This window comes from Tachyglossus aculeatus, chromosome 4 (assembly GCF_015852505.1).
Source record: "Tachyglossus aculeatus isolate mTacAcu1 chromosome 4, mTacAcu1.pri, whole genome shotgun sequence".
Lineage (NCBI taxonomy): Eukaryota > Metazoa > Chordata > Mammalia > Monotremata > Tachyglossidae > Tachyglossus > Tachyglossus aculeatus.
This window is the reverse complement of record NC_052069.1, coordinates 135,906,144-135,932,423: the sequence shown is the minus strand read 5'-3', so window position 1 is coordinate 135,932,423 and position 26,280 is coordinate 135,906,144. Positions and strand designations below refer to the sequence as shown.

Below are 26,280 nucleotides of genomic sequence, written 5' to 3'. Positions count from 1 at the left end.
TTACTAGGTGCCGAGCTCTGTTTTAAGCGCTGAATAAAGATGGTATTATGCGCTCACTAAGTGCTGAGCTCTGTTTTAAGCGCTGAATAATGATGGTATTTGTTAAGCGCTTACTAGGTGCCGAGCTCTGTTTTAAGCGCTGAAAGATGGTATTAATTATGTGCTCACTAGGTGCCGAGCTCTGTTTTAAGCGCTGAATAATGTTGGTATTTGTTATGTGCTTAGAGCTCTGTTTTAAGGGCTGAATAAAGATGGTATTTGCTAAGCGATTACTAGGTGCCTAGCACTGTTCTAAGCGCTGAATAATGATCGTATTTGTTAAGCGCTCACTAGGTGCCGAGCTCTGTTTTAAGCGCTGAATAAAGATGGTATTTGTTAAGCGATTGATAGGTGCCGAGCTCTGTTTTAAGCGCTGAAAAATGATGGTATTTGTTAAGCGCTTACTAGGTGCCGAGCACTGTTCTAAGCACTGAATAATGATGGTATTTGTTAAGCGCTTACTAGGTGCCGAGCTCTGTTTTAAGCGCTGAATAAAGATGGTGTTGTGCGCTCACTAGGTGCCGAGCACTGTTCTTAGCGCTGAATAATGATGGTAGTCGTTAAGCGCTTACTAGGTGCTGAGCATTGTTCTAAGGGCTGAATAATGTTGGTATTTGTTAAGCGCTTACTAGGTGCCAAGCTCTGTTTTAAGGGCTGAATAATGATGGGATTTGTTAAGCACTTAGTAGGTGCCAAGCATTGTCCTAGGGGCTGAATAATGATGGTATTTGTTAAGCGCTTACTAGGTGCCGAGCTCTGTTTTAAGCGCTGAATAAAGATGGTATTAGTTATGCGCTCACTAGGTGCTGAGCTCTGTTTTAAGCGCTGAATAATGATGGTATTTGTTAAGCGCTTACTAGGTGCCCAAGCTCTGTTTTAAGCGCTGAATAAAGATGGTATTAGTTATGCGCTCACTAGGTGCCAAGCATTGTTCTAAGGGCTGAATAATGATGGTATTAAGCGCTTACTAGGTGCCGAGCTCTGTTTTAAGCGCTGAATAAAGATGGTATTAGTTATGCGCTCACTAGGTGCCAAGCATTGTTCTAAGGGCTGAATAATGATGGTATTAAGCGCTTACTAGGTGCCGAGCTCTGTTTTAAGCGCTGAATAAAGATGGTATTAGTTATGCGCTCACTAGGTGCCAAGCATTGTTCTAAGGGCCGAATAATGATGGTATTTGTTAAGCGCTTACTAGGTGCCAAGCTCTGTTTTAAGCGCTGAATAAAGATGGCATTAGTTATGCGCTCACTAGGTGCCGAGCACTGTTCTAAGGGCCGAATAATGATGGTATTTGTTAAGCGCTTACTAGGTGCCGAGCTCTGTTTTAAGCGCTGAATAAAGATGGTAGTAGTTATGCACTCACTAGGTGCCAAGCATTGTTCTAAGGGCCGAATAATGATGCTATTTGTTAAGCGCTTACTAGGTGCCGAGCTCTGTTTTAAGCGCTGAATAAAGATGGTATTTGTTATGCACTCACTAGGTGCCAAGCATTGTTCTAAGGGCTGAATAATGATGGTATTTGTTAAGCGCTACTAGGTGCCGAGCTCTGTTTTAAGCGCTGAATAATGATAGTATTAGTTATGCACTCACTGGGTGCTGAGCTCTGTTTTAAACGCTGAATAATGATGGTATTTGTTAAGCACTTACTAGGTGCCCAAGGTCTGTTTTAAGCGCTGAATAATGATGGTAGTTGTTATGTGCTCACTAGGTGCTGAGCTCTGTTCTAAGCGCTGAATAATGATGGTATTTATTAAGCGCTTACTAGGTGCTGAGCTCTGTGTTAAGCGCTGAATAAAGATGGTATTAGTTATGCGCTCACTAGGTGCCGAGCTCTGTTTTAAGCGCTGAATAATAATGGTATTAGTTATACTCTCACTAGGTGCCGAGCTCTGTTTTAAGCACTGAATAATGATGGTATTTGTTAAGCGCTTACTAGGTGCCGAGCTCTGTTTCAAGCACTGAATAATGATGGTATTTGTTAAATGCTTACTAGGTGCCCAGCTCTGTTTTAAGCGCTGAATGATTATGGTAGTAGTTATACACTCACTAGGTGCCGAGCTCTGTTTTAAGCACTGAATAATGATGGTATTTGTTAAGCGCTTACCAGGTGCTGAGCTCTGTTTTAAGCGCTGAATAATGTTGGTATTTGTTATGCGCTTACTAGGTGCCGAGCATTGTTCTAAGGGCTGAATAATGTTGGTATTTGTTAAGCGCTTACTAGGTGCCGAGCTCTGTTTTAAGCGCTGAATAAAGATGGTATTAGTTATGCGCTCACTAGGTGCCGAACATTGTTCTAAGGGCCGAATAATGATGGTATTTGTTAAGCGCTCACTAGGTGCCGAGCTCTGTTTTAAGCGCTGGGGTAGATACGAGGTCATCAGGTCATCCCACGTGGGGTTCACAGTCGCAACCCCATGTTACGGATGAGGAAACCGAGGCACCGTGCCAGGGACTGTACTAAGCGCCGGGGCGGGTACAAGCAGAGCAAGTTGCACCCAACCCCGTCCCACGTGGGGTTCACAGTCTCACCCCCATGTTACGGATGAGGGAACCGAGGCACCGTGCCAGGGACTGTACTAAGCGCCGGGGCGGGTACAAGCAGATCAAGTTGGACCCAACCCCGTCCCACGTGGGGCTCACGGTCTCGATCCCCATTTTCCAGATGGGGTGACTGAGGCCCGGGGCCGCGAGGCGCCTTGCCCGTAGCCGTCGGTTCAGTCGTATTTCCTGAGCGCCCACTGCGTGCGGAGCGCCGTCCTCTGCGTTTAGCACAGTGACTGCTCCGACTCCCCACCCCGGGCTCGGGCCCCGAAGACTGCAGCGGGAGGGATGGGGGCTAGACCCCCCCACGGGCGGCCACCAAGGCGTACCGGTAGGTGACGGCTTGCAGGGCGCGACAGTAGCAGCTGGCCAGCCAGAGGGAGCGGTCAGTGAGGACGTTGGGGCAGTGAGAGATGTGAAGGATCAACAGGTTGCGTCCCGTGGCCTTCAGCAGGGATTCCAGTCCGGCCTCCAAACAGCCCCTGCCGGGGGGACCCAGGGGGCCGGGGCCCCAGTCAGCGCTGCCTCGGGCCCCCCGCCTCCGTCCCCACCCCGCCTCGCCCCCTCCGCGCCCCCCTCCGCCCCCCTCTGCGCTCTGTGATAACCAAGATGGCATTCGTTAGGCGCTCACTAGGTGCCCAGCACCATTCGAAGCGCTGGAGTTGGGGTACCAGGTGATGAGGTGGTCCCACCTGGGGCTCACATTTTCATCCCCAGTTGACAGATGAGGGAACTGAGGCCCAGAGAATACTAATAGCGATGGTGTTTGCCAAACTGTACTTCCCAAGCGCTTAGTACAGTGCTCTGCACACAGTAAGCGCTCAATAAATGTGATTGAATGAATGAATGAATGTTGAGCGCTTACTAGGTGCCCAGCACCGTTCAAAGCGCTGGAGTTGGGGTACGAGGTGATGAGGTGGTCCCACGGGGGGTTCGCAGTTTTCATCCCCAGTTGACAGATGAGGGAACTGAGGCTCAGAGAATACTAATAACGATGGTATTTGTCCAAATTGTACTTCCCAAGCGCTTAGTACAGTGCTCTGCACACAGTAAACGCTCAATAAATACGATTGAATGAATGAATGCTGAGCGCTTACTAGGTGCCCAGCACCGTTGGAAGCACTGGAGTTGGGATACAAGGTGATGAGGTTGTCCCACCTGGGGCTCACATTTTCATCCCCAGTTGACAGATGAGGGAACTGAGGCCCAGAGAATACTAATAGCAATGGTATCTGTCCAAATTGTACTTCCCAAGCGCTTGGTACAGTGCCCTGCACACAGTAAACGCTCAATAAATACGATTGAATGAATGAATGTTAAGCGCTTACTATGTGCCCAGCACCATTCGAAGCGTTGAAGTTGGGATACAAGGTGATGAGGTTGTCCCACCTGGGGCTCACATTTTCATCCCCATTTGACAGATGAGGGAACTGAGGCCCAGAGAATAATAATAATGATGGTATTTGTTAAGCACTTACTAGGTGCCCAGCACTGTTCGAAGCGCTGGAGTTGGGATACAAGGTGATGAGGTGGTCCCACGTGGGGCTCACAGTTTTCATCCCCAGTTGACAGTTGAGGGAACTGAGGCCCAGAGAATACTAATAACGATGTCCAAATTCTACTTCCCAAGCGCTTAGTACAGTGCTCTGCACACAGTAAGCGCTCAATATGATTGAATGAATGAATGTTAAGCACTTACTAGGTGCCCAGAACCGTTCGAAGCGCTGGAGTTGGGCTACAAGGTGATGAGGTTGTCCCACCTGGGGCTCAGTTTTCATCCCCAGTTGACAGATGAGGGAACTGAGGCCCAGAGAATAATAATAACAATGGTATTTGTCCAAATTGTATTTCCCAAGCGCTTAGTACAGTGCTCTGCACCCAGTAAGCGCTCAATAAATTCATTCATTCATTCAATCATATTTATTGAGCGCTTACTGGGTGCAGAGCACTGGACTAAGCGCTTGGAAAGTACAATTTGGGGCTCCCAGTCTTCATTAGAAGCAGCATGGCTCAGTGAAAAGAGCCCGGGCTTGGGAGTCAGAGGTCGTGGGTTCTAATCCTGGCTCCGTCACTTGTCAGCTGTGTGACCTTGGGCAAGCCACTTGACTTCTCTGGGCCTCAGTGACCTCATCTGGGAAATGAGGATGATGACTGTGAGCCCCATGTGGGACAACCTGATAATCTTGTATCCTCCCCAGCGCTTGGAACAGTGCTCGGCACATCGTAAGCGCTTAATAAATGCCATCATTATTATTAGAGAAGCGGCGTGGCTCAGTGGAAAGAGCCCGGGCTTTGGAGTCAGAGGCCATGGGTTCAAATCCCGGCTCTGCCAATTAATAATAATAATAATAAGAAGAAGAATAATAATGATATTTGTTAAGCGCTTACTATGTGCAAAGCACTTCTAAGCGCTGGAGGGGATACAGGGTGATCAGGGCCAATTGTCAGCCGGGTGACTTTGGGCAAGTCACTTCACTTCTCTGGGTCTCAGTTCCCTCATCTGGAAAATGGGGATAAAGACTGTGAGCCCCACGGGGGACAACCTGATCGCCTTGTATCCCCCCAGTGCTTAGAACAGTGCTTGGCACATAGTAAGCGCTTAACAAACACCATCATTAGTGAGCCCGCTGTTGGGTCGGGACCGTCTCTCTATGTTGCCAACTTGTACTTCCCAAGCGCTTAGTACAGTGCTCTGCACACAGTAAGCGCTCAATAAATTCATTCATTCATTCAATCGTATTTGTTGAGCACTTACTGGGTGCAGAGCACTGTACTAAGCGCTTGGGAAGTCCAAGTTGGCAACGCATAGAGAGGGTCCCTACCCAACAGTGGGCTCATTCATTCATTCAATCATATTTATTGAGCACTTACTGGGTGCAGGGCACTGTACTAAGTGCTTGGGAAGTCCAAGCTGGCAACATATAGAGACGGTCCCTGCCGAACAGTGGGCTCATTCATTCATTCATCCAATCGCATTTATTGAGCGCTTACTGGGTGCCGGGCACTGTACTAAGCGCTTGGGAAGTCCAAGCTGGCAACATATAGAGACGGTCCCTGCCCAACAGTGGGCTCATTCATTCATTCAATCGTATTTATTGAGCGCTTACTGTGTGCAGAGCACCGTACTAAGCGCTTGGGAAGTCCAAGCTGGCAACATATAGAGACGGTCCCTACCCAACAGTGGGCTCATTCATTCATTCATTCATTCAATCGTATTTATTGAGCGCTTACTGGGTGCAGGGCACTGTACTAAGCGCTTGGGAAGTCCAAGCTGGCAACATAGAGAGACGGTCCCTACCCAACAGTGGGCTCACAGTCTAGAAGATCCGATTGAATGATTTCCCCTCCTCCTGGAAGCCCTCCTGCCGCAACCCAGTTAGCCCCCAGCCCTCCCCGGGCTCCCCAGTCCGGCGGGGCCCCCCGCCCGGCGGCCGCACAGGAGTCAGCGCAGAGTGGCGCGTACTCCTTCCCCCCCTACCTGGTGCTCTTCAGGTAGTCCTCCTTGCTCTCCTTCCTCCCCCGTTGCCGCGGCTTCAGGTTCTGGAGGGTCAGCGAGTGGGCCTGTGTACACCATTGCGCCAGCATCGACAGGAACTGGGAGAGGGTGTGTGTGTGTGTGTGTGTGTGTGTGTGTGCGTTTGTGTCTGTGAGTCTTTGTGCGTGGGAGACGCCCCCGCTGGACTCCGGCCCCCGGAGGGCAGGGTCCAGGCCTCCGCTTCCCTCCCACTCGCCCGGCGCCCAGCGTATGTGTGTGAATGCAAAATAATAATAACGATGGCCTTCGTTAAGCGCTCACTATGTGCCCAGCACTGTCCTAAGCACTGTGCAAATAGTAACGATGGCATTTATTAAGCGCCCGCTATGTGCAAAGCACCCGTTCTAAGAGCCGGGGAGGTTCCAAGGTGATCAGGTTGGCCCACGGGGGGCTCCCAGTCTTCACCCCCATTTGACAGATGAGGTCACCGAGAGAAGTGAAGTGACTGGCCCCAAGTCACCCAGCTGACAAGTGGCGGTGCCGGGATTTGAACCCACGACCTCTGACTCCCAAGCCCGGGGGCCACTAGGCCAGGCCGCCGTCTCCCCTAACGGACCGGCCGCCCCTCGAAGACGGGGGGCTCTGCCTCCTCCCTCTGTCCCTCCCCGAGCCACAACTTCGGAGATTGTGTTTGTGTCCTTCCTTCATTCATTCATTCATTCAATTGTATTTATTGAGCGCTTACTGTGTGCAGAGCACTGTACTAAGCGCTTGGAAAGCCCAAGTTGGCAACATATAGAGATGGTCCCTACCCAAGAGTGGGCTCACGGTAAACACAAACAGTGTCCTGTCTCTCCCATCCAACGGGCAGCTCACGGAGGAGAGACACCGAGGCTTCTCATTTGTAGAGAAGCAGCGTGGCTCAGGGGAAAGTGCCCGGGCTTTGGAGTCAGAGGTCGTGGGTTCAAATCCCGGCCCCGCCGGTTGTCAGCTGCGTGACTTTGGGCAAGTCACTTCACTTCTCTGGGCCTCAGTGACCTCATCTGGAAAATGGGAAGTCACTTCACTTCTCTGTCCCTCAGTTCCCTCATCTGTAAAATGTGGATGACGACTGTGAGCCCCACGAAGGCCAACCTGATCACCTTGTAACCTCCCCGGCGCTTAGAACGGTGCTTTGCACGTAGTAAGCGCTTAATAAATTCATTCATTCAATCATATTTATTGAGCGCTTACTGTGTGCAGAGCACTGTACTAAGTGCTTGGGAAGTACAAGTTGGCAACATAGAGAGACAGTCCCTACCCAACAGTGGGCTCACAACCATTATTATTATTATTATTATTATTTATTATTCTCCTCTTCCGTCCCATTGTCTCTCCCTCCTGGGGGTGGAGGATGAAGCGTGTGTGTCTGTGCGTTTGTGAGTCCCCTTCCTTTCCCATCAAATTGGAGGGCTGAGCCCACCGTTGGGTAGGGACCGTCTCTCTATGTTGCCAACTTGTGCTTCCCAAGCGCTTAGTCCAGTGCTCTGCCCACAGTCAGTGCTCAATAAATACGATTGATTGATTGAACGTCTCTATATGTTGCCAACTTGTGCTTCCCAAGCGCTTAGTCCAGCGCTCTGCCCACAGTCAGCGCTCAATAAATACGATTGACTCATTGAACGTCTCTATATGTTGCCAACTTGTACTTCCCAAGCGCTTAGTCCAGTGCTCTGCCCACAGTCAGCGCTCAATAAATAGGATTGATTGATTGATAGACCGTCTCTATATGGTGCCAACTTGTGCTTCCCAAGCGCTTAGTCCGGTGCTCTGCCCAGTCAGCGCTCAATAAATATGATTGATTGATTGACCGCCTCTATATGTTGCCAACTTGTGCTTCCCAAGCGCTTAGTCCAGTGCTCTGCACACAGTCAGTGCTCAATAAATACGATTGATTGATTGATTAACCGTCTCTATATGTTGCCAACTTGTACTTCCCAAGCGCTTAGTCCAGTGCTCTGCCCAGTCAGCGCTCAATAAATATGATTGATTGATTGACCGCCTCTATATGTTGCCAACTTGTGCTTCCCAAGCGCTTAGTCCAGGGCTCTGCACACCGTAAGCACTCTATAAATACGATTGATTGATTGATTGATTGAATGAAAGGACCACATCTTCTCCTCCTTCCCTCCCTCCACCAGTGCCCACCCCGGGGCCCGGCGGCGGCCAGTCCCACAGGAAGACGGAGGGCGGCCGGGGAGGGGATTCGGGCGGAGGTCCCCGTCTCTTCCCCCAGCCCCGGTCCCAGGGAGGAGGAGGAGGAGGAGGACGAGGAGGAGGAGGAGGAGGAAGAGGAGGTGGCACCTTGGAGGAGACGCGGGCATTCTCCAGCAGGACGCGGGTCCAGACGGCCGGGTGCCGGGCGACGAACTTCCAGTCTTTGCACACCTGGGCGGCCCGCAGCAGCGTCCGGGTGTCGAGGTAGGTGAAGATGCAGAACAGGGCGGCCCGCATCTTGAGGATCTCGGGGCTGATCACCTCGCTGGACGGCGACGGGCCGCCCCACTCCGGCCGCGGGCCCCTGGAGCTGCCCCCGTCCGAGCGGGCTGCGGGACGGGCACGGTCAGTCCGGGGGGAGGGAAGGACCGGCGGGGTGTGGGACAGGGCTGGAGAGGGAGGTTCGGGCAGCCTCCGGGGAGAGTGAAGGATTGATGGTAACAATAATAATAATAATAACTTTGGTATTTAAGCGCTTACTATGTGCTGAGCACCATTCTAAGCGCTGGGGAGGATGCAAGGTGACCAGATTGTCCCATGCAGGGCTCACAATCCCCATGATGATAGTGATTGATAAGATTTGTTAAGCGCTTACTATGTGCTGAGCACCGTTCTAAGCACTGGGGACGATGCAAGGTGTCCCATGCAGGGATCACAATCCCCATGATGATGGTGAATGATGAGATTTTTAAGCGCTTACGATGTGCTGAGCACCGTTCTAAGCGCTGGGGAGGATACAAAGTGACCAGGTTGTCCCATGCAGGGCTCACAATCCCCATGATGATGGTGATTGATGAGATTTGTTAAGCGCTTACTATGTGCTGAGCACCATTCTAAGCGCTGGGGAGGATGCAAGGTGTCCCATGCAGGGCTCACAATCCCCATGATGATGGTGACTGATGAGATTTGTTAAGCACTTACTATGTGCTGAGCACCGTTCTAAGCACTGGGGAGGATACAAGGTGACCAGGTTGTCCCATGCAGGGCTCACAATCCCCACGATGATGGTGACTGATGAGATTTGTTAAGCGCTTACTATGTGCTGAGCACCGTTCTAAGCGCTGGGGAGGATGCAAGGTGTCCCATGCAGGGCTCACAATCCCCATGATGATGGTGAATGATGAGATTTTTAAGCGCTTACTATGTGCTGAGCACCGTTCTAAGCACTGGGGAGGATGCAAGGTGACCAGTTTGTCCCATGCGGGGCTCACAATCCCCACGATGATGGTGATTGATGAGATTTGTTAAGTGCTTACTATGTGCTGAGCACCGTTCTAAGGGCTGGGAAAGATGCAAGGTGACCAGGTTGTCCCATGCGGGGCTCACAATCCCCATGATGATGGTGATTGATGAGATTTGTTAAGCGCTTACTATGTGCTGAGCACCGTTCTAAGCACTGGGAAGGATGCAAGGCGACCAGGTTGTCCCATGTGGGGCTCACAATCCCCATGATGATGGTGACTGATGGGATTTTTAAGCATTTACTATGTGCTGAGCACCGTTCTGAGAGCTGGGGAGGATACAAGGCCAGCAGGTTGTCCCACGGGGGGCTCACGGTCTTCAACCCCATTTTACAGAAGAGGTAACTGAGGCCCAGAGAAGTGAAGTGGCTTGCCCAAGGTCACTCAGCAGACAAGTGGCAGGGCCGGGATTAGAACCCACGTCCTCTGACTCCCAAGCCCGGGCTCTTTCCACTGAGCCAAGCTGATTGATCCTTGGGGAGTAGACTGTGAACTCGTCGGGGGCAGAGAATGTGTCTGTTGTTGTATCGTACTCTCCCAACCGCTTAGTACAGTGCTCTGCACATAGTAAGCACTCAATCCATCTGATTGAATGAATAAACGAATGAATGATAATAGTAATGACTGTGGTATTGGTTAAGCGCTTACTGTGTGCCAGGCACTGTACTAAGCGCTGGGGTGGATGGCATCTTTTAGACTGTGAGCCCACTATTGGGTAGGGACTGTCTCTATATGTTGCCAACTTGTACTTCCCAAGCGCTTAGTACAGTGCTCTTAAGCGCTCAATAAATACGATTGATGATGATGATTGTTAAGAGCTTACTATGTGCAAAGCACTGTTCTAAGTGCCGGAGGAGGTTACAAAGTGATGAGGTTGTCCCGCGTGGGGCCCGCAGCCTTTGACAGATGAGGAAACCGAAGCCCAGAGAAGCAGCATGGCTCCATGGAAAGAGCCCGGGCTTTGGAGTCCGTGGTCGTGGGTTCAAATCCCAACTCCGCCAATTGTCAGCTGGGTGGCTTTGGGCGAGTCACTTCACTTCTCTGGGCCTCAGTTCCCTCATCTGTCAAATGGGGATGAAGACTGGGAGCCCCCCCCGTGGGACAACCTCATCACCCTGTAACCTCCCCCGGCGCTTAGAAGGGTGCTTCGCACATAGTAAGCGCTTACCAATGCCATCATTATTAGTATTAAGTGACCGGCCCAGGGACACACGGCAGAGAAATGATCGACTTCGACATCTTTCACGTAGCTATTCCCGACGACCCTTCTGTTGCCCGCCTTCTGTCACTCCTCACTGCCACTGCCCTACTGTACGAACTCCTCCTCGCCCACTCACCAACTTGGGGCACGCACGCGATCTCTAACCACTGCACCACCTCTCCCCTGGCCCACTCTGAAATCCCCCCATCCGGCCTCACCCTCCTCACTTGTCTCCTCTCCCTCACACCTCCTCCCCTTAAATCCGTGCCGTTCCCCGACAGAGACCTCCGACCTCCATCCGGTTTTCACGCCCCGCTGGGCCTCCACCCCCAAACTACCCACCCTCGATGACCAGACGGATGCTCTCAACGCCACCCGCTCCACCGCACTCGACTCACTCGCCCCCCTATCCTTCGGCCATCTCGTACCCACAGCCCCGGATCGCCCGCGCAATCCGCCTCCTTCGGCCCCGTGCTCCAGCGGCCCAGGGCTGCTGGCGGAAATCTAAATATCAGGCCGCCTTTGCCCACTTCGAGTTTGCCAGGAAAAATGATTTCTCCATCCTTACTGCCCCCCATGCCCTCCTGTTGCTTAACTCCCTCCTCAGGCCCCCTGCCTCGCCTCTCCCCGCCCCATCCCTCCCCCTAATGACCATCTAGTCGAGAAAATTGACGCCATCAGGTGTGATCTCCCTAAAGTTTCCCCAGTCCCTCCCCCATCCAGCCCCTTCTTAACTCTCCCATCCTTCCCAGCAGAATCTCTAGAGGAGATCTCCTGCCTTCCCTCAAAATCCGCCCCCTCCACCTGCACATCCGACCCCATTCCTTCACCCCTTATCAAAACACTCGCCCCCTCCCTTCTTCCCGACATCTTCAACCGTTTGCTCTCCGATGGCTTCTTCCCCGCTGCTTTCAAACACGCCCACGTCTCCCGTATCCTAAAAAAACCCTCCCTTGACCTCACGGCTCCCTCCAGAGATCCTGCCTTCAAGACATCTCCACTTGGGTGTCCTCCCGTCACCTCGAAGTTAACCTGTCCAAAACAGAGCTCGTCTTCCGACGCGAACCCCATCCTTCCCAACTTTCCCATCCTTCCTGTCTCACGAGCCCGTGACCTGGGCGTTATCCTTGACTCCTCCCATTCAACCCACATGCTCAATCCATCACTCAATCCTGTCAGTTCGACCTTCATGACATCGCTAAAATCCGTCCTTTCCTCTCCATCCAAACCGACCCCACGTTAATCCAATCACTCACCCTCTCCCGCCTAGATCACGGTATCAGCCTCCTTGCCGACCTCCCTGCCTCCCGTCTCTCCCCACTCCAGTCCCGACTTCACTCGGCTGCCCGCATCATTTTTCTTCAAAAATGTTCAGGCCATGTCTCCCCACTCCTCAAGCTCCTCCAGTTGTTGCCCACCCACCTCTGTATTAAACAAAAGCTCCTCACCATTGGCTTTAAAGCGGTCCATCACCTTGCCCTCTGCTCTCCTACTATAACTTAGCCCCCACCCCACACTCTGCTCTTCTAACGCCAACCTCCTCGCTGGGCCTCCATCTCGTCCATCTCATCGCCAACCCCCCACCCACGTCCCGCCTCTGGCCTGGACCGCCCTCCCTCCTCAAATCTGACAGACGACGACTCTCGCTCTCTTTAAAGCCTTTCTGAAGGCCCATCTCCTCCAGGAGGCCTTCCCTGACTGCGCCCTCTTTTCCCCTTCTCCCCCTCCCTCCTGTGTCGCCCCGACTTGCTCCCTTTCTTCATCATCAATAAATACGATTGATGATGATGATTCCCCCCCCCTCAGCCCCACACCACTTACGTCCGGATCCGTCATTTACTGATTTACATTCACGTCCGCCTCCCCTTCTAGACTGCAAGCTTGTAGTGGGCAAAAAATGTGTCTGTTGTTCTCTCCCGAGCGCTTAGTACGGTGCTTTGCACAAAGTATGCGCTCCTCGATAAATATGACTGATTCTCCCAAGCGTTTAGCCCAGTGGTCTGCACACAGTAAGCCCTCGATAAATACGACTGACTGATTCTCCCAAGCGTTTAGTCCAGGGCTCTGCACACAGTAAGTGCTAAATAAATACGACTGACTGATTCTCCCAAGCGCTTAGTTCAGTGCTCGGCACACAGTAAGCCCTCGATAAATACAACTGACTGATTCTCCCAAGGGCTTAGTCCAGTGCTCTGCTCACAGTAAGCGCTAAATAAATACGACTGACTGATTCTCCCAAGCGCTTAGTCCAGTGCTTGGCACACAGTAAGCCCTCGATAAATACGACTGACTGATTCTCCCATGGGCTTAGTCCAGTGCTCTGCACACAGTAAGCGCTAAATAAATACAACTGACTGATTCTCCCAAGCGCTTAGTACAGTGCTCAGCACACCGTAAGCCCTCGATAAATACGACTGACTGATTCTCCCAAGGGCTTAGTCCAGTGCTCTGCACACAGTAAGCGCTAAATAAATACGACTGATTCTTCCAAGCGCTTAGTCCAGTGCTCGGCACACCGTAAGCCCTCGATAAATACGACTGACTGATTCTCCCAAGCGCTTAGTACAGTGCTCTGCACACAGTAAGCGCATTCAATGAATACGACTGACCAACTCCTTCCGAGCCCAGAGCTTGCCCCAGGCCCACTGGCCAGCCCCGTCTCGGAGCCACATGACTCCCTTTGCTTCCCCCTTTCTCCTAGTCAGTGGAAAGAGCTTGGGCTTGGGAGTCAGAGGTCACAGTTTTGAATCCCGACCCCGCCACCTGTCAGCTGTGTGACCTTGGGCAAGCTACTTAATTTCTCTGTGCCCCAATTACCTCATCTGTAAAATGGGGATTAAAACTGTGAGCCCCATGTGGGACAATCTCATCACCTTGTATCCCCCAGCGCTTAGAACAGTGCTTTGCACATAGTAAGCACTTAACAAATACCATTATTATTATTATTATTGTTGGCTGTGGGAGGTGAACACGGTGGCCCAGGGGACCAGCTAATGCACAGCCTGGAAAATCGGGAGTCCCGGTTGGGGGGAGCTCATTGCGGACGGGGAATGTATCTGTTCATTGTTCTGTCGTCCTCTCCCAGACGCTTAGTACAGTAGCGTGGCTCAGTGGAAAGAACATGGGCTTGGGAGTCAGAGGTCATGGGTTCAAATCCCAGCTCCTCCGCTTGTCAGCTGTGGGACTTTGGGCAAGCCACTTCACTTCTCTGTGCCTCAGTTCCCTCATCTGTAAAGTGGGGATTAAGATTGTGAGCCCCACATGGGCCAACCTGATCACTTTGTATCCTCCCCAGTGCTTGGAACGGTGCTCTGCACATAGTAAGCGCTTAACAAATACCAAAATTATTATTATTATTATTACAGTGCCTTGCGAACAGCAAGCGCTCAATAAATCCGAACGAACGAACGATGAATGAATGAGATGAAGCCGTCCGGCCCACTGCAGTTCCTCGGGGGTTCGGTCGGCCAGAGGAGGGTCCCCGAAGTGGCAGAAGCTGGTGCGCACACTTAAAGACGCACCCCGCCCCTCCCCGGAGGTAAATCATTGAAGTCCTCTAGACTGTGAGCCCACTGTTGGGTAGGGACGGTCTCTCTATGTTGCCAACTTGTACTTCCCAAGCGCTCAGTACAGTGCTCTGCACACAGTAAGCGCTCAATAAATCCGATTGACTGATTAAACCTCAACTCTCCCCTTAGGACGGGGCTCCCGTGGGCCGGAGACGGCTAACGAGGCCCTTGCACCCCAAATCAGTGCGGGGTGATGTGGAAGGGATTGGAGGCGGGTCGTCCAAGGCCAACGGGGCGAACAGACCCGATTTTGGGTCTTTCCAACCCAGTCCGGTCAGAGACGCGGCGGGGGCGGCGGTTTTGGGGGGACAGCCTGGGGACGGGACGCTCCTCACCTGTTCCGGGGGCTTTAATCCGCTCCCCCCCGGGGTCCGGGAAGGCCCCCAGAACCGGACAGCCTCCGGGTCACCGGGGACGGATCGGCCCAGCTGGGAGACGCGGTCGCCCGCCGCCCCCCGCCCAGACCAGCCCCCGGACGGGGGTCTCACCCGACAGCCGGCAGCCGCCGAAGTCCCGGACCGGGCCGGGGGTCCGGGCCTCGGCCGAGACGTCCTGCTCCCAGCCCTCGGCCTCCGACTCGGTGGTGCGGGACCCCACGTCGGACACGTCCCCCTCCTCGCCCTCGGTGCTGTGGCGGTAAGGCCTGCGGTGCCAGTTCTGGATGGCCTGGCGCCTCAGCCCCGAACTGTGCGGGGCCGGGGGCCGCTCGAAGCCCCCCTCCGCCCGGCCCGGACCCCCGGGGTAGGGGGTCCCGCCGGCCTCCTCCGAGGGGAACGGCTCCGCGCTGTCGCTGTCGTAGCCGCCGGAGCTCTGAGAGGCCGTCTTCAGCCGGCTGGATGCCCTGGACGTGGGGGGCAAAGCGGGGAGACACGAGGCTGGCCAGCCAGGGGCCCGAGGGGGAAGGAGAAGGGGACAGGCCGGAGGGATCCCTCTCCCACCGCCCAATTCCGGAGAGACCCCGCTGTTCAGTCAATCCTATCGAGCGCTTACCGTGCGCTGAGCACCGGGCCAAGAGCTCAGGAGAGGCCGATACAACCACTAAAGAGCCATTCCCCGCCCACGATCCCGCTTACAGGCCAGAGGATTATGGTGCTCGTTTCTCGGAGAAGCAGCGTGGCTCAGCGGAAAGAGCCCGGGCTTTGGAGTCAGAGGTCACGGGTTCAAATTCCGGCTCCTCCACCTGTCAGCTGTGTGACTTGGGGCCAGTCACTTCACTCCACTGGGCCTCAGTTCCCTCATCTGGAAAACGGGGATTAAAACCAGGAGCCCCCCCCCCCCCCCCCGTGGGACAACCTGATGGCCTTGTAACCTCCCCGGCGCTTAGAACAGCGCTTGGCACATAGTAAACGCTTAACAAATACCGTTATTATTATTATGATGTGCAAGCACTGCAGTCTTTCCTTACGCTGTCGAGTCACTTCCGACCCATCGCTCCCAGAACACCCCGCTCTCCTTCCGCGGTGGTGGACGCAGGCTGTGTCCCCTGTGGGGCTCACGTTCTTCATCCCCAATTTACAGACGAGGGAACAGAGGCCCAGAGAGGCGGAGCGACTCGCCCGAGGACACACAGCGGCCCGGCGGCCGAGCCGGCATTCCCGACGCCCGGGCCCGGGCTCGATCCACTAGGCCACGCCGCTTCTCTGGACCGTAAGCTCGTTGGGGGCGGGGAATGTTTATTGTACTTCTAGACTGTGAGCCCACTGTTGGGTAGGGACGGTCTCTAGATGTTGCCAACTTGGACTTCCCAAGCGCTTAGTACAGTGCTCTGCACACAGTAAGCGCTCAATAAATACGATTGATTGATTGTACTCGCACACTTGAGCGCTCCGCACACCGTGGACGCTCGATGGATCCGACTGACCGAATGAATGAATGAAAGGATGGGGAGAAACGAGAGAGGGGAAGGAGTGGACAGGCCCGATCTGGGAGTTTCTCCGGTCTCGGCCTCGGTCGGAGACCCCGCGGGAGCGAGGATGGGGGTCCGGCCCGACGTCTGAGGCGAGACGGAGGACCGGTGGCGTCGCCCCCGCAACCGGGGAGCGGGGGGACACCGTCCCCCCTGCGGAGGATGGACCCGAGGAGCGGGGAGCCGTCGGGAGAGACGGTCGGGGGCGGTCAGAGCTTACCCCGTGCTGGAGGAGGATCGGTGGACGGACACGGCGTAGGTGTTGTGAGCGACGACTGGGCCCGCGTGCCGATCTCGCTGTCCGAGGGGCGAGGAATGGGGGGGACAGAGGCCCGTGAGCTCTCCCGTCCCCTCTCCCCCGCCCCCCTGGATCCCACCGGCCTGCCCAAGCAGGACTCCTGGCTTCCCGACTGTAAGCCCACTGTTGGGTAGGGACCGTCTCTAGATGTTGCCAACTTGGACTTCCCAAGCGCTTAGTACAGTGCTCTGCACACAGTAAGCGCTCAATAAATATGACTGATTGATTGATTCTAACTCTAGCCCGTCCCCCACCTGGACCGTGAATCCCGTGGGCAGGGAACATGTCCGCTGTTTCTCCCGCGTTACGCTCTCCCAAGCGCTCAGCCCACTGCAGATAAATACTATCGCTCGAGCGTCGTTTGACCGAAATGCGGGGCCCCGGCGGGGGCTGGGTTCTAATCCCGGCTCTGCCACGTGCCTGCCGTGTGACGCTTGACTCCTCTGGGCCTCGCCGACCTCATCCGTAAAATGGGGATTAAGGGTGGGAACGTGGCCCATGAACTTGTATCTACCCCGGTGCTCGGAACCGTGCCCAAGCACCGTACTGAGCGCTTGGGAGCGTACTATATAACGACAGACCGCACCGAACGTACCCATCTGTCATCTCTTTATTTATATTTTGGGCCTGCCTCCCCCTCTAGGCCGTCAGCTCGCTGCGGGCAGGGGACGTTTCTGTTCACTGTCGTATCGGACCCTCCCCGGCACTCAGTACGGAGAAGAGAAGCAGCGTGGCTCAGTGGCAAGAGCCCGGGCTTTGGAGCCAGAGGTCACGGGTTCAAATCCTGACTCCGCCACTCGTCAGCTGCGTGACTTTGGGCAAGTCACTTCTCTGTGCCTCAGTTCCCTCATCTGGAAAATGGGGATGAAGACTGTGAGCCCCCCGTGGGACAACCTGATCACCTTGTAACCTCCCCGGCGCTCAGGACAGTGCTTGGCACATAGTAAGCGCTTCATAAATGCCATTATTACTATCTATTTATTTACATTCTCAGCCTGCCTTCCCCTCCAGGCCATCAGCTCGCTGCGGGCAGGGGACGTTTCTGTTCACCGTCATATCGAACCCTCCCCGGCGCTCAGTACGGAGAAGAGAAGCAATGTGACTCAGTGGCAAGAGCCCGGGCTTTGGAGCCAGAGGTCATGGGTTCAAATCCCGACTCTGCCACTCGTCAGCTGTGTGACTTTGGGCAAGTCACTTCTCTGCGCCTCAGTTCCCTCACCTGGAAAATGGGGTTGAAGGCTGTGAGCCCCCCGTGGGACGACCTGATCACCTGTGTAACCTCCCCGGCGCTCAGGACAGTGCTTGGCACATAGTAAGCGCCTCATAAATGCCGTTATTATTATCTATTTATTTATATTCTGGGCCTGCCTCCCCCTCTAGGCCGTCAGCTCGCTGCGGGCCGGGGACGTTTCTGTTCACCGTCGTATCGAACCCTCCCCGGCGCTCAGTACGGAGCTCTGCACCCGGTCGGGGCTGGATGAACGGGCCGCGCGGGCCGACTGACCGTCCGGCCGGGGGCCTTGGCCCCGGGGAGGCTGGCCTTGCCGAGGCTGCCGTTGGGCGTCGTCTCGCAGCTGCTGCTGATGATCTGCAGCTGCTTCTCGGCCCGATCGGCCCGGTCCAGGAGCTCTTCGATGAACTGCTGCAGCCTCACCTTGGCCTGGGCCTCGCGGGCGGCCGTCTCCTTCAGGAACCGGTCGATCTGCACCACCTCCCTGAGCCGCCGGCGGGACAGGGGGGGTCAGGGAAGGGGGTCACGGCGAGCGGGGAACGCGCCCTCCCTCCCCGGGGCCCGGCGGGGCGGTGGCGTGGCTTCCCATCGCGGACCTCGGGCCTCGTCTGGAAAACGGGGATTGGGACGGGGACCTTGTGTCCACCCCGGCGGCACGTAGTGAGCGCGCACGCTTGACGAACACCGTACTTATTATCCTTATCATCCCCCATAACCGCCCCCTCATCCCGACCGCTGGCCGGGACTTCTGCCCATCCTGCCCCAGGGCGGGGAGCCCCCAGACCCGGCCCGCGCCGACGTCCGAGTTCGGAGGGGCCGGGAAGCAGCGCGGCTCGGTGGCGAGAGCCCGGCCTTTGGAGTCGGGGGTCGTGGGTTCTAATCCCGATTCCCCCACCTAGCTGTGGGACTTTGGGCAAGTCACTTTGCTTCTCTGAGCCTCAGTTCCCTCACCTGGCAAATGGGGACGAAGACCGTGAGCCCCAGGTGGGACAACCTTGATTACCTTGTATCCCGCCCGGCGCTCAGCACTCGGTAAGCGCTTAACAAATACCAGCATTATTATCTCATCCATCCCTCTGCCTCCGGGCCCTCTAGACCGTACGGTCCCTTCTAGACCGTACGCACCCCCCTCCTCTACGCCGTACGCCCCCTTCTAGACTGTAAGCGGGCCCCCCCCTCCTCTAGAGAAGCAGCGTGGCTCAGTGGAAAGAGCCCGGGCTTTGGAGTCAGAGGTCAGGGGTTCAAATCCCGGCTCCGCCAACTGTCAGCCGGGTGACTTTGGGCACCTCTCTGGGCCTCAGTACCCTCATCTGTCAAATGGGGAGGAAGACTGTGAGCCCCGCGTGGGCCAACCCGATCACCTCGTCGCCTCCCCAGCGCTCAGGACAGTGCTCTGCACATTGTCATTAGACCGTCAGCTCGCCGTGGGCCGGGAACGGGTCCGCCTCCCCGCTCCGGGCCGCAGGCTCGCCGTCCGTCCCGTCGGACCCGTCGCCCCGGCGCCCGGCCCCGCGGGAAGCAGCGCCCACCAGATCCGAGCGAGCGGCCCGGCCCGGCCGGCGGCGGACTCACTGTTGCTTCCTGCTGAGCTCCTGCTCCTTCTGCACCAGATCCTGCTTGAGGGAGGCGAGCATCTCCACGCTGACGTCCACCTGGTGGGAGAGCTCCGTGGCCCGGTCCTCGAGCTCCTCCTTCTCCCGGCTGAGCCGCAGGCTCTCCTGCTTGGCCTTCTCCAGCTCGGCGCTCTTGCGCTCCAGCTCGGCCTGCAGCCGGCCCACCTGGGCGGCGATCTTCTGCTCCACTTCCTCGGTCAGCTTCTCCAGCCGCCTGTCCACCTCCAGCTTCTCCAGGGCCCGGATCTTCAGCCGGGCCAGGCCCTCCTCGTAGGCCGCGTCCCCGGAGGCGGCGGGCGGCGGGGAGGAGGACGGGGCGGGCGGGGCGGAGCCCATGGCCTTGCGGGCGAAGAGCTCCCCGAGGGGCACCTCGAGCTCCCGCAGGGCGTAGCGGGCGGGCCCCCCGGGGTCCCCCAGCTCCTCGCAGGCGGGCACCAGGTCCCCCGGGAAGCGCGGGGCCGGCTGCTCCTTGCCCCGGAAAGAGGTGCTCTCGAAGACGTCGCGCCGGCCGGCGGGGGCCAGCAGGGCCGCCGGCTCCGGGCCCAGGGGGAACACGGCCGCGTTGCAGACGCTGTTGGTCTTCGACAGGATGTACAGCGTCTCGTACGTGTGGTTGTACTCCAGGTGGGCCCGCAGGGAGGACAGGCTCCGGAAGCGCTTGTTCTCCCCGCAGCGGGGGCAGCGGTAGGGGAGGTCCAGCGAGGCCATGGCCCCCCACCCGGCCCGGCCCCCCACCGCCCCCCGGCTCAGCCCCGGGACCGCCCGGCCCTTGGGGGCCCCGAGGGGGACGCGGCCGGGGGCCGGCCGGGGCCGGCCTTCATGGCGGGGGCCCGGCCCCCCGACGAGCACGGGCGGATCCCTGGAAGACAAGATAGACAGCCACAGTGTATACCGTCAACGATCACGATGGTGGCGTTTACTACGCGCTCACCCTGCGCCGGGCACCGCTCCAAGCGCTGGGGAGGCCACCGGCTGATCAGTCGTCACCCCCGTTTTCCGGATGAGGGGACCGAGGCCCGGAGAAGTGAAGCGACCGGCCCAGGGTCACCCAGCTGACCGCTGGCGGAGCCGGGACTCGAACCCACCGCCGCGGACGCCCGAGCCCGGGCTCTTCCCACCGAGCCACGCGGCTTCTCGCCTACCCGCGCCGCGTATCGAGAAGCGGCGCGGCTCGGTGGGGAGATCCCGGGCTCGGGAGTCGGAGGTCGTGGGTTCTAATCCCGGCTCCGCCGTTGGTCCTTTAGACCGTGAGCCCACCGTTGGGTAGGGACCGCCTCTATATGTTGCCAACTTGTACTTCCCAAGCGCTTAGTACAGTGCTCTGCACACAGTAAGCGCTCAATAAATACGATTGATGATGATGGTCAGCGTGGCTCGGTGGAAAGAGCCCGGGCTTGGGGGTCGGAGGTCGTGGGTTCAAATCCCGGCTCCCCCACGTGTCTGCTGCGTGACCTTGGGCAAGTCCCAACTCTGTGCCTCAGTCACCTCATCTGGAAAATGGGGATGAAGACTGGGAGCCCCCCGTGGGACACCCTGATCACCCTGTATCCTCCCCAGCGCTTAGAGCAGTGCTTTGCACGTAGTAAGCGCTTCATAAATGCCATCGTTATTATTATTACATCGTATATCGAGAAGCAGCGCGGCTCAGTGGAAAGATCCCGGGCTTGGGAGTCGGAGGTCGTGGGTTCTAATCCCGGCTCCGCCACCGGTCAGCCGTGGGACTTGGGGCAAGTCACTTCGCTTCTCTCGCCCTCGGTTCCCTCGTCTGGAAAATGGGGATGAAGACTGTGAGCCCCGCGTGGGACAACCGGATCACCTTGTATCCCCCTCCAGTGCTTAGAACAGGGCTTGGCACACAGTAAGCGCTTAACAAATCCCGTCATTATTATTATTATTATAGGTCTATAATATTATTTCTCTATTTTGACGCTACTGAGGCCTGTCTACTGGTTTTGTTTAGTTTTCTGTCTCCCCCCGTCTAGACCGCGAGCCCGTTGTTGGGAAGGGATTGTCTCTATCCGTTGCCGAATCGTACTTTCCAAGCGCTTAGTATGGTGCTCCTCACACAGTAGGCGCTCAATAAATACGACTGAATTCTTTGGCAACGGTCCCTTTCCTTCCCCTCCCTTCAATCCCGTCTCTCTCGAGAGCGTGGCCCGGAGAGAGCCCGGGCCCGGGATCCAGAAGGACCTGGGTTCTCCTCCCGGCTCCGCCCCTTGTCTGCTGTGTGACCTTGGGCAAGTCGCTTCACTTCTCTGGGCCTCCGTGACCTCATCTGTCAAACGGGGATGAAGGTTGGTAGACCCATGGGGTTTCTAGACCGTGACCCCATTGCTGGGTAGGGATCGTCTCCGTCTGCTGCCGAACTGTACTTTCCAAGCGCTTAGTCCAGTGCTCTGCACACAGGAAGCGCTCAGTAAATACGATTGAATGAATGAATGACAGGGACTGTGTCCAACCTGACTGGCTCAGCTCTACCCCGGCACAGAGTAAGCGCTTAACGAATACCATTTAAAACACAAACGCAGAAAACAGGGTGGCCTGGCAGAAAGAACACAGCCCTGGGAGTCAAAAAACCCAGCATTCATTCATTCAATCGTATTTATTGAGCGCTTACTGTGTGCACAACACTGGACTGAGCGCTTGGGAAGTACAATTCGGCAACAGATGGAGACATTCCCTACCAGCAACGGGCTCACCGTCTAGAATGTGAACCCCATGTTGGACCTGGCGATCATGCTTCTATTCCAGGGCTTAGTACGGTGCTTGACATGTAATAAGCGCTTAATGAATGCCACTACACTTATTAAACTAGGGTCCCTTGGACCTCTCAGAATCACTTACTTGTCCAATCAGTCAATCAATGGGATTAGAACCCAGGCCCGCGCTCTTCCCACTCCTGACTCTGATCTTGGCTTTACCGCTTGTCCCCTTAACGGCTCCGTGCCTCAGTTTCCTTTCCGGTAAAACCGGGATGAAAGACCCGACCTCCCTCCCTCTCGGGCGGCGAGTCCGACGGGGTGTGGAGACTAACTCTTAACCGGTCGGACTCCATTTTGTTTTCGGCCTCCATTTTGCGGGAATCTACTTGTACTTCCCAAGCGCTTAGTCCAGTGCTCTGCACACAGTAAGCGCTCAATAAATACGATTGATTGATTGATTGATTTTCCTAAATCACGCTCTAGCCACGCCGGTCCCCTGCCACCAGTTTCTGCCCCGTCCTGTCGCCGGTTAAGAAAACTGGAGCCAATCCCGGCTCCTCCGCTTGTCTGCTTGTGGGACCTTGGGCAAGCCACTTCCCTTTTCTGGGCCTCAGTTACCTCAGCTGTAAAATGGGGATTGAGATGTGAGCCCCACAGGGGTAAGGGATTGTGTAAAGCGCTTAACAAATACCATAATTGTTATTGGATTCTGTGGTCGGTGCGAAAGAACCTCACATCCAACTCGGACAATCGCTGGCTCCGTCGCCCACCTTTTGGGATAATAATAATAATAATTACGGCATTTGTTAAGCGCTTACTATGTGCAAAGCACTGTTCTAAGCGCTGGGGGGATACAAAGTGATCAGGTTGTCCCACGTGGGGCTCACAGTCTTCATCCCCATTTTCCAGATGAGGGAACTGAGGCCTAGAGAAGTGAAGTGACTTGCCCAAAGTCACCAGCTGACAATTGGCGGAGCCGGAATTTGAACCCATGACCTCTGACTCCCATGAGTCTGAGCGCCGTTTGGGGGCAATGGACATTATCTGTCCTCCACCACACAGCTCTGTATTAATAATGATGGTATCTGTTAAGCGCTTACTGTGTGCCAAGCACTGTTCTAAGCGCTGGGGGAGATACAAGTTCATCAGGTTGTCCCACGTGGGGCTCACAGTCTTCATCCCCATTGCACACTTCACTTCTCTGGGCCTCAGTTCCCTCATCTGTAAAATGGGGATGAAGACCGTGAGCCCCCCGTGGGACAACCTGATCACTTTGTAAACTCCCCAGCACTTAGAACAGTGCTTTGCACATAGTAAGCGCTTAATAGATGCCATTATTGTTATTATTATTATTACAGGCAACTGAGGCACAGTGAAGTGACTTGCCCAAAGTCACCCAGCTGACAAGTGGCGGAGCCGGGATTAGAACTCACGACCTCTGACCCCGAAGCCCGGGCTCTTTCCGCTGAGCCGCACTGCTTCTCTGTATTAGTTTTGCGATAATAAGCCCTGTGCTCCTGTGACTTGATTTTGTTACTGGACTCGACATTTGGGGGCGTGTGAGTTAATAGCAACAATAATAAAAATAGTAATAATAATAATAATGGTACTTGTTAAGCGCATACTATGTGCCAAGCTCTGTTCTAAGTGCTGGTGGGGGGGGGGATACAAGTTAAAAGTGAATCAGGTTGGACACAGTCCCTGTCCCACGTGGGGCTCACAGTCTCAGTCCCCATTTTATAGACGCGATAACGGAGGCCCAGACAAGTTCATTCATTCATTCATTCAATTGTATTTATTGAGCGCTTACTGTGTGCAGAGCACTGTACTAAGCGCTTGGGAAGTACAAGTCGGCAACAAATAGAGGCGGTCCCTACGAAACAGTGGGATCACAGTCTAGAAGGGGGAGACAGACAACAAAACAAGCAGACATCTTGTTAGGTATATAGATTTACAAGTGGAGTGACTTGCCCAAGGTCACACAACAGACATGTGGTAGAGCTGGGATTAATAATAATAATGATGGTATTTGTTAAGCGCTTACTATTCATTCATTCATTCAATCGTATTTATTGAGCGCTTACTGTGTGCAGAGCACTGTACTAAGCGCTTGGGAAGTCCAAGTTGGCAACATCTAGAGACGGTCCCTACCCAACGGCGGGCTCACAGTCTAGAAGGGGGAGATGTGCCGAGCACTTTCTAAGTGCTGGGGTGGATACAGGGTGATCAGGTTGTCCCACGTGGGGCTCACAGTTTTCATCCCCACTTTACAGATGAGGGAACTGAGGCCCAGAGAAGTGAAGTGACTTGCCCAAGGTCACACAGCAGACATGTGGCAGAGCCGGGATTAATAATAATAATAATGATGGTATTTGCTAAGCGCTTACTATGTGCCCGGCACTGTTCTAAGGGCTGGGGTGGATACAGGGTTATCGGGTCGTCCCACGTGGGGCTCACACTTTTAATCCCCATTTTCCGGATGAGGAAACTGAGGCCCAGAGAAGTGAAGTAACTTGCCCAAGGTCACACAGCGGACATGTGGCAGAGTCGGGATTAATAATAATAATAATAATGATGGTATTTGCTAAGCGCTTACTATGTGCCCGGCACTGTTCTAAGGGCTGGGGTGGAGAGAAGGTAATCGGGTTGTCCCACGTGGGGCTCACACTTTTAATCCCCATTTTCCGGATGAGGAAACTGAGGCCCAGAGAAGTGAAGTGACTTGTCCAAGGTCACACAGCGGACATGTGGCAGAGCCGGGATTAATAATAATAATAATAATAATGATGGTATTTGCAAGCACTTACTATGTGCCCGGCACTGTTCTAAGGGCTGGGGTGGATACAGGGTAATCGGGTTGTCCCACGTGGGGCTCACACTTTTAATCCCCATTTTCCGGATGAAGAAACTGAGGCCCAGAGAAGTGAAGTGACTTGCTCGAGGTCACACCCAGGGCAGAGCCGGGATTAGAACCCAGCTCATTCTCACTCCCAGGCCCGGGCTCTAGCCACTGAGCCACGCTGTTCCATGGGAAATGCTGGACGGAGGTGTTCGGCACAGCATAGAGCACACCTAGCACACCTAGTCCAGCACTTAGTACAGTGCTTTGCACATAGTAAGCGCTTAATAAATGCCATTATTATTATTATTATTATTATTATTACCTAGGTTAGGGAACCCTTTGAAATCTCTCCCATCCACCAGACCCGTGGCTGGGGGTCTCCCCATGGACCACCACGGATCACGTTCAGTCCAGCGCACCAGGAAAAGGGGGAACCAGATATTTTCTTGGGGGGCGGACCCCTTACCTCCTTCCCCTCCCCACACCACCTGTATATATGTTTGTACATATTTATTACTCTATTTATTTTATTTGTACATATTCTATTTTATTTTGTTAGTATGTTTGGTTTTGTTCTCTGTCTCCCCCTTCTAGCCTGTGAGCCCGCTGTTGGGTAGGGACCGTCTCTATGTGTTGCCAAATTCGGCTTCCCAAGCGCTTAGTACAGTGCTCTGCACACAGTACGCAGCGTGGCTCAGTGGAAAGAGCCCGGGCTTTGGAGTCAGAGGTCAAGGGTTCAAATCCCAGCTCTGCCAATTGTCAGCTGTGTGACTTTGGGCAAGTCACTTCAGTTCTCTGGGCCTCAGTTAGCTCATCTGTAAAATGGGGATGAAGACTGTGAGCCCCCGGTGGGACAACCTGATCACCTTGTAACCTCCCCAGCGCTTAGAACAGTGCTTTGCACATAGTAAACGTTTAATAAATGCCATTAAAAAAAAGTAAGCGCTCAATAAATACGATTGAATGAATGAATGAATAAGAACTGCCCGTTCTCTCTCCCGCTTAGCCTGTGAGCCCCAAATGGGTCACAAAGCGGGCACTTAATACAGTGCTTGGCCCAGAGCAAGCGCTTAATAAATCCCACCAAGAAGAGAAGAGGTTGGGGGGGCTTCCCGGGAGGGGAAAGCAGGACTCCCACCTTTTAGACTGTGAGCCCACTGTTGGGTAGGGTCTGTCTCTATATGTTGCCAACTTGGACTTCCCAAGCGCTTAGTACAGTGCTCTGCACACAGTAAGTGCTCAAGAAATACGATTGATGATGATGATTACTCTATTTTATTTGCATATTGATTCTATTTATTTTATTTTGTTAATATGCTTTGTTTTGTTGTCCGTCTCCCCCTTCTAGACTGTGAGCCCACTGTTG

General features: G+C 54.7%; 1 protein-coding gene across 4 annotated transcripts in view; it reads right to left on the bottom strand.

Annotated features, from left to right (window-relative positions):
• FBXO41 (F-box protein 41) overlaps positions 1–20,078 on the bottom strand; it is a 42,057-nt gene extending 21,979 nt beyond the window's left edge. For 3 of the 4 annotated variants that reach the window (XM_038745303.1, XM_038745306.1, XM_038745305.1), the window contains exons 1-7: positions 19,330–20,078; positions 18,031–18,241; positions 16,449–16,525; positions 14,811–15,163; positions 8,399–8,640; positions 6,059–6,174; positions 2,910–3,062 (exon numbers count right to left, since the gene is read on the bottom strand). In XM_038745303.1, coding sequence (XP_038601231.1) covers positions 2,910–3,062; positions 6,059–6,174; positions 8,399–8,640; positions 14,811–15,163; positions 16,449–16,525; positions 18,031–18,241; positions 19,330–20,078 — 1,901 coding nt within the window. The remainder of the gene's footprint in view (positions 1–2,909; positions 3,063–6,058; positions 6,175–8,398; positions 8,641–14,810; positions 15,164–16,448; positions 16,526–18,030; positions 18,242–19,329) is intronic. The other variant, XM_038745304.1, reaches the window with a different exon arrangement.
• Between the last annotated feature and the right edge of the window lie 6,202 nt (positions 20,079–26,280).